Source organism: Gossypium hirsutum, chromosome D10, assembly GCF_007990345.1.
Source record: "Gossypium hirsutum isolate 1008001.06 chromosome D10, Gossypium_hirsutum_v2.1, whole genome shotgun sequence".
Taxonomy (NCBI): domain Eukaryota; kingdom Viridiplantae; phylum Streptophyta; class Magnoliopsida; order Malvales; family Malvaceae; genus Gossypium; species Gossypium hirsutum.
The window spans coordinates 63,256,181-63,269,660 of record NC_053446.1 but is presented as its reverse complement, the minus strand read 5'-3'; the positions used below and the strand labels follow the sequence as shown (position 1 = coordinate 63,269,660).

The 13,480-nt window shown below is 30.2% G+C and overlaps 2 protein-coding genes across 2 annotated transcripts; both read left to right on the top strand.

Annotated features, from left to right (window-relative positions):
* Positions 1 to 7,827: 7,827 nt before the first annotated feature.
* Positions 7,828 to 8,768, top strand: LOC107938188 (21 kDa seed protein). Its single transcript, XM_016871271.2, has one exon. The coding sequence runs from the start codon at positions 7,888 to 7,890 to the stop codon at positions 8,563 to 8,565; it is 678 nt and encodes a 225-aa protein (XP_016726760.1). The 5' UTR covers positions 7,828 to 7,887; the 3' UTR covers positions 8,566 to 8,768.
* Positions 8,769 to 10,227: 1,459 nt separating this feature from the next.
* On the top strand, positions 10,228 to 11,193 carry LOC107938189 (21 kDa seed protein). The gene has a single exon (XM_016871275.2). The coding sequence runs from the start codon at positions 10,314 to 10,316 to the stop codon at positions 10,986 to 10,988; it is 675 nt and encodes a 224-aa protein (XP_016726764.1). The 5' UTR covers positions 10,228 to 10,313; the 3' UTR covers positions 10,989 to 11,193.
* The last annotated feature ends 2,287 nt before the right edge of the window (positions 11,194 to 13,480 follow it).

Below are 13,480 nucleotides of genomic sequence, written 5' to 3'. Positions count from 1 at the left end.
CAAAAAATAAAGGAAAAATGGGTTAAATTTAAAAGAAACAAAGGAAAGAGGGACCAATTCGCCATACGCTGAAAGTATGAGGGAGCGAAGGAGAAAATATCCCAAGCCCCCTTGTGCGCGGCGTTTCAGTGCAAAGGGCACACATGGTCAAAGGACCCAATTGAAACAGGCACAGAACTCGCATCCCAAATTTAAATAAATAAATAAAAGGTCAGATTGCATTTCAACGCGAAATGGAGGGACCGAAGGCGCAAATTACCCATTAGGGCAAAAGTGCGCAGGTTTCCCTTTCAAACGGCGCCGTATGGAATCTTATAAATAAAAATAAATAAATAAATAAAACCCTAAAAAAGAAATCAGCCCCCATTTCTTTCTCTTTTCTTTCAGCCGAACTGAAGATCCCATACCCCTCAATCCCTTTTCTCGACCGCTCCAAATCGCCGCCATGGCCGGTGGCCGGCGTCACGCGACGGAGTTCCCGGTCTGCGCAGTTGAAGCATATTCAGAGGGCCTGAACTTTTGGAAGGGGAGTCGAGGAGAAAACAAGACCTTTGGCCCCTCTCGAGCCGAATCCGACGACGGCAAAGGACCATCGCCGGCCAGTCCAAGGGCCGATTCAGGTATTCTTTTCTTTTCTCTTTTTTGATTTTTTAATTACTTTAGAATAGATTTGCAAAGAAAAAAAAACAAAATAAGATCAAACAAATAAGAGAAAACCAAGAAGAAATAGCAAGGACTCAACCTTTTAAAATTTCTATTCCTTTTGATTTCTGATGTGGGTTTTACAAAGAAAAAAAAATCCCCCAAAATCCCGTGATGAAGCCCCCATTTCTCCCCTATTTTCAACTCTTTATAGCCATATTACATCGTTTTTCTTTCTGCTTTTTTTCATTCCTGGTGTTTTCTCTCCTTTTGCAGATGGAGCAGGTACACGGCACTGGTGCAGATGGGACGTGCGGCGATGGGACAAGGGCGGTGGCAACAGGTCCTAGCATGCGGCGCCCTAGGGTTAGGTTTTTTAATTTTTGCTGAAATTGTTTTAAGTTAGGCCATGGTTGGTTTGGGTCTGGGCCGTTTGGGCCTGTAATGTCATTTGGGCTTGTAACGGGTAGTGGGCCACCGAGTAAATGGGCCTGCAACAATAGAAAAGACGGTAATTACTGGTACTTTTACTCTTCATGAAAACGATATCTTTGGTCACTGTAGCTATACTATTAATTGATAGGTGCACTTGTCTGAATTAGATTTTTAGTTGGTTTACGACTGCAATCAAAAAACTCATTAAGTTAGCACAAACTAAGTTAATTATTCGTTGGTTGCTTCTTCTTTTTTCTGAAGTTTCAATTTCGTCTTTTATGTACAATAATTTTGATATAAAAAAATCAGATTCTCGACACTTAATATATTCCTTTGAAATATAAACATATGCATCAATTCTTTTAGGTTCCTAACAACTTACTTGTCCAAAATTCTTGTATCTTTCAGTTCTCCTGATTGAATCAAAATTTGACTTCGTAATTATTTTTTAAGGACCTCAAACTATCAATTTATAGCATAAATTTTCAATAGCTTTCATTCTTTACAAATTGGTCCCTAATTAATCAACAATGGTCTTAAAGCTTAAGCTTAGGGTCCCGTTGTTTCACTGAAAATGGCTTCAGAAAAATAATTTCTAGAAAATAACTTACTTTCATAGAAAAGTTAATATTTTCTATTGTTTGACAACTTTCTTAAAAACATTTCATAAAAGCTGTTTTCAATGAAACAAACATGCATTTGAGATTTTCTTATCTTTTCATTATTTAATTAAGTTTATTTTATATCTATAAATTTATATTTTACATTTTTTTTGCATATAATAAAAATATTTTTTTTAATTCAGGTTCATTACAATGTCACTTTTTAGTTACATGACTACCAAGTGAGTATTTTTTTATTTAAAAATGTGACATCAACAAAATTAACAAAAATAAATTAGCAATGTCAACAATTACACTTGATTTTCAAATCTAAAAAGTAGAGGGACTAAATTCTTGAAAATAAAAGTACGGAGACTAAATTGAAAATTTGTGAAGAATACATAGACTTATCACATTTTTTAACTTTTATACTACAAAATATTTATCATTAATATATTTATAATTATAATAAAGATTTATTATTAAAATATTAATATTAAATATTTTCAATAAGAAGAATATTATTTAAAGTTATTGTTTTTAAAATTTATTATTAAAATAAAATTGAAATATTAAATAATTTATTAAAATAATAAATTTTATTAATAATTAATTATATGACTAAATATAAATGCTTAAATATGTATGTTTAATAATATTGAAAAATATAATATTTTATATTAATATTTTAAATATTTTTAAAAATAAAAAATTTATTTTCAATATAATAATATTAATCTTGCTTTAAATGAATTTTTATATAAAAATAAAGTTACCTATAGATGAGCTCTTTTCCAGAAAATGACTTATACTTTTCAAAAGGATAAGTCATTTTATAGGAAAAAGAGTTCAATTTTACATTGACCTGTAAGTCATTTTCTGTTGACCAAACTGTTTTCTGTAAAACAAACATAAGAAAATGCATAAAATATTTTCCGTAAAACCTTTTACATTTAAACAAACGGACCCTTAATTCAAGCTTGTTCCAACATAACCCACTTCACTATTAGCATGACTCTTCCTTATATTATGTTTAACCATTAACCCTTCTCATGATTTCTAACAAAAATTCTCTAAGTTCTCTTTAATGGAAACTTGTATTAGCTCCAACAATAAGAAATTCTAACCATTGGGTTGGTTGTATCAAGTTTCATAGTTTAAAAAACTATAAAAAAAATTATTGAGAAAAAAATTTGTTTACCTTTGATGGCCTTGATGTAGAACAACTTGGTTTCTTCTTCTACTTAGTTTAAAGAATGCATGAAGAAGAAGAAGATTTCCCCTCTCCCTCTATCTTAAATATATATATAACCTATTAATCAAAGTAATTAACTCACTAATTAACCTTAATTAGTTATGATCTAATGGCCATAAACTTATCAATAGAAAAATAGTGGAAATGTGTGGCATTGATAATGGTTTGCCAATAATCAAACTTTGGGCATGGTAATATTGCAATCAAGTCCTTGGTTTAATTACACTTTAAGTACTTGCTAAATTCTCTAATCAATTCCCACTAGTTGGGTCACTTGAACAATTGGGTCCATGTATTATAGTTACAACTTATCCAATTTAATCAATTAAGGATTTGACTTTATAATTTCATGTACAACACACAAACTCCTCCGGTAAATTCTCAAGCTAGCTTTATTTAAAAATTTGTCCTCAAAACCAGCTTTCCAAATGTTCATGAAAATTGAGTCGTTACATTATGGTATTTGTTTTGTTCAGCTTATTTGTCAGGCTCTATTCCTTTGAACTTATGTTTGTTGACTTTGGTGTCGCTTAAATGAAAATGTGGTGAACAATCTTATGGATAGGAGGAGTGTATGATTGAGTATGTGTAACACCCCTAACCCACATCCTTCGCCGAATTAAAGTGACAGAGTGTTACTATACAAAAACAGAACATTCCACGACAACACATAAACAATTATGCAAATTATCACAATCATTAAGTAACCATATTAAAATATAACGTAAGTATCCATTCGACCTTTAAATCGAGCTTATATGGTCTTAAAATAGCTTGGGATCAATCTAGGATCAATTTGGAACAAAACATAAATTTTAAGAAAAATCTAAAAATTTTGGGAAACATGGGTCACACAACCGTGTGTCCAGGCCGTGTGACATATCCCAGACCTTGTGGGCATTCAAAATCAGGACACGCAATCATGTCCCAGCCCGTATGTCTACCTGTGTGAATATTCAAAATAAGGTCTCACGGTCATGTAGAGGCCATGTGCTAAACCGTGTATATATTCAAATTATGAACACATGGCCGTGTCGCAAGCCATGTGCTAGACCATGCTCAAAACTATTTTGAGACACACAGCTGTGTCTTAGGCTGTGTGAAATTTTCACTTTAAACAACGACAAACAGCCGTGTGCCAGTCCGTGTACACCAAAATGTACCTTAAAAATCAAATTTACCAAAACATGTTTACTTAGGCATCAAGCAACCTCATTGCCATCAGTCAAACTCATTCAAAACACAATTAAACAAGTTCAAAACATCCATCCTAAGTGCCTAACCATTGTGCCCTCATTAACACCATAATTCAATAATCAAATCAATCACATTTAAACCAAGATTTAAACATTCAAATTATAAAATCATCATTAACCATTCATACCAAAAAACTGATCATTTTAAGTCATAAACACCTAGCAATATTCACATACTTTATAAAGCTTAAGTACCAATACCAAATAAGATCCATACACACATACATATCAAACAAAACACATATTCACAAGTATCATTCAAGATTTACAGCTTTACATGTAATTAACATAATTTCAAGTCACTTATTACATGTCATACAACCCAAAACAAACACTAAACAAACTACCAATAGTTTCTCGAATAGTGTGATTCTTGAAATCAAATTGATCACCCGAAGCGTCAAAACTAAATCTACAAGAAAGCATTGGAAGAGACACAAGTAAGCTTACTTAAGCTTAGTAATTTCCACGGATTTAAACAATCAACTTACCGAATAAACTTATCTAATATAGGGTATAGAAAAGTCATAAACTATAATCATGTCATCCATAATCAGATCACGAGTGAGTCTTAAACTTAAATATGAATGAATCAATTCAATCAATTACATTATATCACTAAATTATACCTGATGAACGTTGCAATGGATTTGGGTACACGGTTAACCAACCAAACACACCAAATCACTCAAATGAGCTAACCATTTGAAAGTACACATGGGCACCAAGTGCCAAGCCCGTAGGCTAACATCCCTCCAAAACACACCTTGTCACCAAGTGCCAAGCCCGTAGGCTTTACATCCGCCCCCGAAACACACCTGAAGCACTGCAATATAACGCGATAGTTCACAACAAATGTTGAACTTTAGTATATTCAATAAACATGAATAAGATCAGAATCATCATCTCCACATCCACCAATCTCGTACAGCGCATGATATAACCTATTGGCATGCCAATTGTATCCTATCATACATTCATCGGCTCACATATTTGTCATTTAACAACATTTAATACAATTTCTTTCCCAAATCATTTCACTTACCACAATGCAATACTTCCATGTCATTTAATAATTTCAATCCACAAGTAATTAAATATTTAAATTATACTAAAATTAAACTGTACAAGCTCACTAGGGCCAAACTACAGAAACAACAAAAGTTCAGGGACTAATCAACAACCTTCCCGTTTTCCACAATTATCAACTTGATCTTGATCTATAATATAATTTATTTCAATTATTAGCCTCAATTTTCATATTCTAATAATTTCAATACATATGATCTCTTATTTATAAATTTACACAATTATCCAAAATTTTTACACATTATTCAATTTAGTCCCTATAACCAAATCAAGCTTAGTTCTACAATTAAATTCTCAATCCATAGAACTAAATTTTAACCACATCCAAAACAATCCATATATGCTAAAATTTTCAAGAGTAACATGTCTATTTCAATTAAATCACTAAACATCAAATTTTGTAAAAATAAATTTACAAACTCAATACATATAGTCACCAAGCTTCAACCCAAACTATTTACTACTACAAATCTTCGAAAATTTCAATACATAATTTCTATACTTTGATAACTTCACAAATAAACTCCAAAACTAGCTAAATTCCATTATCAATAGCACAAAACTTAAAATTTATCATAAATAAACCAAGAAAATACTTACATGCATTAAAAACTAACAAAAACCAAGCTCCCAAGCCTTAGAACAATGGTGTTTCGGCCAAACCTAAGAAAAATAAAGAAGATGACCACTACCCCACTTTTTGTTTTACTTTCCTTTTATTATTATAATAATCTTTATTTATGAAATTATAACATTATCAAACACCAATTTAATATTTTTTTCTCTCTTTACCGCCCATATTAACTAACTATATATGGGCTAATGGCAACATAACCCCCCTTAGTTTACTAATTTAAGCTATTATATTAAAATAAATCAATAATAAGCAACTTTTCCACCTATTACAAATTAATCCTTTTTCTTTAATCAATTCACTATACGTTAATTTTTCTAAATTAACCAAAACTTAATATGACACTGATGACTTTGTAAATATTAAATAATTAATAATTCTAGACTGACACGTCGAAAGTGTAGTCCTAAAACTATTATTTTCGACACCACTGGAAATCGGACTGTTATAGTATAGTTCTACCTCTTAGGGGGAGACGTATTCTAGTTTCCTTTGACTTGTTTAGATGATATGTTAATCATTAGCTACTGGTTTTGTCAAAATGCCAAATGGTGAGATTGTTTGAACTTTGTTCATGTTCGAACAGTAGATTAAACAATGCTTTGATGCATTCAAAGAATTTATGTTGGCATGTTTGACTTTATAATGAAATGGCTTATGATTTAATCTCGTTGAGTAGCAAATGGGGGAGTGATTTTGTGTTATAACATGTGATGATCATTATCTTTCAATCAACTACCTTGAAGAAGAACGGGAGAAGTTTGAACTTTTGTGGACTTCGTAATATTTGAAGCTGCTAAGATACTTGTTTATAAAGACTTCTATGATATAACTAATCAAAATAATTCATGTCATAATTTTTGGAGTTTTAAACTTATGAAGACTCTAGTATTGGCCTATAAATAGGCATAATTACCGCACATTGAAAATAGGCTTTTGGAGGGTTTAAGTTGGATACTTTGGTGAATTTTTCTTGTGTTTTATACAAACACTCTTTTTTTTAGTTTTATTGGGGGATATTTGCTTGATTGTAAGTGAGATATTTTGGAGAGAGTGATTTGTAATAATTTAAGTTCAATATTGAAGTTGCAAATAACTACAAGGTAAAGGTAATTAATTTGGACTTTAGTCAATAGTTAATCGAGACGAATTGTAAATAAAAATTATTTTTTAAGCGAAACTCTACAGAATAAAACTAGTGAACTCAAACTGCGCTAACAAATATTACATATTATCTTTCCTTACTTTACTCGTTACTTTACCTTATTTTAAAAAAATTTTGTCATAATGTATTATGTTTGAACCTTTCCGATCGAAATAAAAAAATGAGATTGAAATTGTGATAAAGCTAAAAAAAGTTACAACAAATATGATTAATATTATTTTTATATATACTTAATAAAAGTTAAAAAGGGAATTACATTTATTGAATATTATTTTATTTAATAAAATATAATTTATATATTTTATATAAAATTTAAACATTTTATTGTTTGTTAGCTAAATTTTATTATTTTTATTTTCTTTATGAATAAAATTAATTTTCCTAAAATTTGAGATAAAAAAAATGTTATATAGAAAATTAAATTTGTAAAAAGTGCAGTTCATACTTTATAATTATTATAAATGAAAAAATATTATGAAAGATAAATATTAAACATAAAAAATCAATTCTAAAATAAACTTAACTATTGTAATAAAATATTTTTATATAATAAAAAAAGAAATTATAGAAAAGACTTATTGGATATATTTCCAATTTTCGACATTCATAAAATAAAAAATAAAAAAAAGTGGTCCTAATAATTTATTTATACAAAAACAAAAAATGGTCCTATTAATTTACCTCACATTTGAAATGTGTTATATGTAATAATATTAATATCTTTATCAATTTTGGACTTTCACCTTTCCCATCTCTATAAATTTGCATGCAGAACTAAAGCAACACATATCAACACAATCGGTATAACCATGAAAACCACAACAGCTTCGGTGTTTCTTCTTTTCATCATCTTCTCGATCACACCATCGTCCTTTTCGTTTGGTGTGGCCAACACTACAAACGCTCCTGTGCTCGACAGTGATGGCAACGAGCTCCGCACTGGCACCCCATACTTCGTTGTGTCGTCGATATGGGGTGCTGGTGGTGGGGGGCTTGACCCAGGCAGGCCTAGAGGAAAGCCATGCCCGGAAGTCGTTGCTCAAAGAGGATCTGGTGACAATGGTATTCCGGTGATATTTTCTAATTCGGACTCCAAAGATGGCGTTGTTCGCCTATCCTCTGACATAAACATAGCGTTCGTTCCCCTCAGACCCAAATTTTGCGAAACAACAACGGTGTGGAAGGTCGCTGATTACGACCACTCAGCCGGAAAATGGTGGGTGATAACCGATGGGGTTAAAGGGAACCCAGGTGCCAACACTTTGACCAGTTGGTTTAGAATCGAGAAGACGACTACTGATTTTGATTACACATTTAAGTACTGCCCCGCAGTATGTGGAACATGCCCAGCCTTATGCAACCAAATTGTGAGAGACTTTGATGGAGAAATGGTACGTTTGGCTCTCACCACTGGCCATGGATGGCCATTTATCTTTAAGAAAGTTGGAAAATCAGCCATGGAGATTGAACAAGTTGTTCATAATTAGATTGAAAGCAATCATTATGCATGAACTAGTAGTTACTACATAATATTAGCTTCAAGTAAATAATGCTGAGGGAACTTATTGTTAAGATTGCCTTGTTTGAAGCGGCAGCATGTATATATATATGCTTGCTTACAAGGTTTGTCTCTCAGAGTCCTCCTCTTTGTACTCTTTTCAGCTTAATGAATAAACTGTTTACTTATTTACTTCTTTTGTTGCCATTGATTCTAGTAGCATTCGACTCATTAACTTGGATACATTACCTTGTAATTAACCAAAAAGTTATGTGTATATATATAAAGAGTGTGTGAGAGAAAAAATAGAATACCAAGTACCAAGTGAAAAATGTTAATACTAGGATTATTCAAAATGAACAGAAATGGAATAGTCGTCGGGTGGTTAGGGCATTTTATCTTTAGAGATAAAGAAGGTTGGTTCATGTTCGGAGTTTGTGGCTACTCCTTCAATAATATCGTTTTTAAAGTTTAAACTTGTATCACATTTTAAACACGTAATGTATCTTACCATTACATCCAACAATATTAACCATTTACTCTATTGTATTGTATTCTATTCTATTATTAATTAATGATTATGATATGTATTAAGTTTAAGATGAATTTTCTCAGTAATATATATCAATGGAATCAAATATTTGTATTTAAAGTTTTAACTCCACATTAACTTTTTCTTTATTTTGTCCGTTTGCTGGCGATGATTAGGAGATTAATGGTCGGTATTTGTGGTTAGTAGCTTATAACTCAATAGTGAACTCGAGGGTTGATAGTAGCCCGACTCCACTTAAATAAAAAATTTTACATTTAAATCTCTTTATAATTTATAAAATTTTAAATTAATAATAAAAAATTATATTTTAACTCTCTAAAATTAATAAAAATGATAAAAATGTAGAAGTAAATTTATACAATTAATGATAATAATGATAAGAAGTTGTTTCCTATCACATGGAAATTTATGGCATCGTCCATTTGGTTTTATATTTGTCCATTTGCTTGGTTAAGAGTTGAAAGACAAACTATAATTAAATATACAAAACCAAACGAATTTCAAGGGTTTTCTCTTCAATTATTGTCGAATTTAGCTAATTATTAGTAATTTTTATTATTTAATTATAAAAATTATAAAATAGTGACTTAATTATAAATATATATATATAAAATAGCTATCTAATTATTTAATTTTTTTCTTTTTTATCATCACAAGATTAATGGTGGTAATTTTTATAATTGACATAATAGTAACTTTAACCATTAATAATTATACATTATGTCAATTTAGTCTTGATTCTAAAAAATTTAACCTTTGACATTTACACATATATAATTTGATATTTTTATAATTTTATTTTTTACTAAAAATAAATCATGAAAATAATAAAATATGCATAAAAATAAAAATACAGCTACCGACTATATGTCTTATTGTAGATTTATAACAATTATCTTTTCATAAAGATATTTTATTATAAAATATATAATAAGCACTTCCCTGTAACAAATAAAATTGTAGTAAACAAATGAAATTATTATAAAGAAGAATTTTCTATTTTCATAATAATAATAATAATAAAAGAAAAGAAAAAAGTGGTTCTATTAATTCACCTCACATTTGAAATATGTTATATGTAATAATATTAATGTCTTTATCAATTTTGGAGGTTCATCCTTTCCCATCTCTATAAATTTGCATGCAGAACTAAAGCAACAGATATCAACACAATCTGTATAACCATGAAAACCACAACAGCTTCGGTGTTTCTTCTTTTCATCATCTTCTCAATCACACCATTGTCCTTTTCGTTTGGTGTGGCCAACACTACAAACGCTCCTGTGCTCGACAGTGATGGCAACGAGCTCCGCACAGGCACCCCATACTTCGTTCTGTCGTCGATATGGGGTGCTGGTGGTGGGGGGCTTGCCCTAGGCATGCCTAGAGGAAAGCCATGCCCGGAAGTCGTTGCTCAAAGAGGATCCGGTGACGATGGTATTCCGGTGATATTTTCTAATTCGGACTCCAACGATGGCGTTGTTCGCCTATCCTCTGACATAAACATAGAGTTCATTCCCCTCAGACCCAGATTTTGCCAAACAACAACGGTGTGGAAGGTCGATGATTACGACCACTCAGCCGGAAAATGGTGGGTGATAACCGATGGGGTTAAAGGGAACCCAGGTGCCAACACTTTGACCAGTTGGTTTAGAATAGAGAAGGCGGGTGATCTTGATTACACATTTAAGTACTGCCCCGCTGTATGTGGAACATGCCCAGCCTTATGCAACAAAATTACGAGAGACTCAGATGGAGAAATGATACGTTTGGCTCTCTCCGCTGGCCATGGATGGCCATTTTTCTTTAAGAAACTTCAAACATCAGCCATGGAGATTGAACAAGTTGTTCATAATTAGATTGAAAGCAATCATTATGCATGAACTAGTAGTTACTATACAATATTAGCTTCAAGTAAATAATGCTGAGAGAACTGATTGTTAAGATTGCCTTGTTTGAAGCAGCAGCATGTATATATATATATGCTTGCTTACAAGGTTTGTCTCTCAGAGTCCTTCTCTTTGTACTCTTTTCAGCTTAATATATAAACTGTCTACTTATTTACTTCTTTTATTGCCATTGATTCTAGTAGTATTAGACTCATTAACTTGGATACATTGTCTTGTAAGAGATAGCTTATCTCTTAACAACTGTTTGGGTCAACAAAATTAATGTATATATGAAAACGAATATTGAATTTGGATGTCCAATCAATTTTTTTTAATTAATTAATTAAAAAGAATTGTTTTAATTCAAAAAATCTAAAAGAATTTGATAAAAAATGTGGAAGGGCACACTTGTATGATGAATAGTAATGATAATAATGATAGAAGTCGTTTTCCTAGCACAAGTATGGGATTCGTCCATTTGGTTTTATATTTATCCACTTGCCTGAGTGTTTAAGAGTTAAAAGGACAAAACTATTAAGTAGAAAACACCAAACGAATTGGAAGGCTTTTGTCTTCTTCAATTAGTATGACCTATATTTCTTATTAAACTTCGTATTTTACATTCAATATCATCATCACAATCATTTTAATTTATTTTCATGAATAAACTTTTATGTCTCATTTTAATTGAATCATTAAAAATTATTAATTGAATTTTTTTTAAGTCAAGTGATACTAATTTGATTTTTTTAAAAAAGTTGTTTGAATTAATTTGATTTCGTGCCATAATTGATATAAATGGCCATTGTGGATGGCAACATCAATAGTTATTGAGTACAGCGGCTAAAATTTTCAGTTAAAAAAAAAAGAATGGAAGGAAAACAAAAAGAAAAACGTGGAAAGAAAGAAAGAAAGAATAATAATAATAATAATAATAATAAATAAAATAGAATTGTGGGGGCGATGCTTTTGAACAAATCTTGATTTAAACTATATAAAGAAAATATGTGTTATATATATAATTAATTATGTACTTATACTTAATATATTATATATCTAATGTCATATTTTCATATTCTCGGGAAGTGGTGACATACAAATACTTTATTCGATTTATTTCTTTAGCTCCCCGTGAATTGTATGTTTGTAACATTAGGGACAGAATTTCTTCAATTATCCAATTGACTGGACGTATTGTGTCGATTTTTTTTAGTAATATACCTAGAAATACCCGTTGATTCTTTATAAACGCTGTTTCGAACACAACTGGTACACTCTAAAATAATTTACTTGAACATCATTACTCTTAGCCATGAACCTCCTTTGAGTTTTTAATTTACCCAACTTTTCTATTTTCCGATCAAAAGCAAAGAAGAAAGGAATGAAAAGAAAAGAAAGAAATCAAAGTTGCTAACTCAAAACCAAATCCTAAAAATTTTCATTTCAATGAATATAGTAAGTAAATATAGATTTATAGTAATAGCAAATAATAAGAATTAAGTAATATAACGATTTTTAATTCTATTTAGAATCAATTAAAATATTCAAATAAATATTCAATTAAAATAAATTAAACTGTATAAATTTTATAATTTTAAATTATTATTTTTGTATTAATTTAAAAACAAAATAAATATTATATACAATGATTTAGTTACAGCGTGTCAGCTTGAAGTCTAAGACTTTATAACATATAAATTTAATAGATAATTAATAACTAAAAAATTAAATAGCAAAAGCATAATTGCGCCACTTCTCACCATTTTAATGTATGCAACTTATTATATATTTATATATATTATCATTTTATTTTAAATAATTTAATTTTTATAAATTTAGGGATAAATCTCAAAATTATACATGAACTTTAATTTAATATGCAATTGTATATATAAACTTTAATTTGGTACAATTATACACGTGATACTTTAATTGTGGTTTAAATACTCACTTGAAACTTTAGTTTTGATTTAATAATGCATATTTAAATAAATAAATACATCAATTTTTTTATATTGGGTAAATATAATTATTTATGTATGCAATATATAACATAAAATGATGTTATATCAATAATTGTGTTAATAATTTTCAAGAATTGGATCAAATCAAAATTTCATGTATAAAATTGAACAAAATCAAAGTTAATGTATACAATTGCACATTAAACCATAATTCATGTATATTTTTTTTGTATATATCCCATAAATTTATTTCATTAACTTTTTACCTATATCATATATAGAGTTGTTCGTGAACCGAGCCAAGGAATGCCCGCTCGAAAAAATGAGAGGGTTTGGCAAAAAAATATATGCCTAAAAAATGGGCTTGGATAAAAAGACAAGGCCTGTTTAGAAAATGAACCGGCATTGAGTAGGGTTTTTTTGTCCGGGCTCAGCCTAACCCGAATTTTCAATTAAAAAAAACCCTGTTGTTTTTGCTGCTATTTTTCCATATCTTGG

Bases quoted from the DNA above. Each gene is read 5' to 3' on its own strand.
- LOC107938189 (XM_016871275.2), top strand. From the start codon at position 10,314: ATGAAAACCACAACAGCTTCGGTGTTTCTTCTTTTCATCATCTTCTCA.
- LOC107938188 (XM_016871271.2), top strand. From the start codon at position 7,888: ATGAAAACCACAACAGCTTCGGTGTTTCTTCTTTTCATCATCTTCTCG.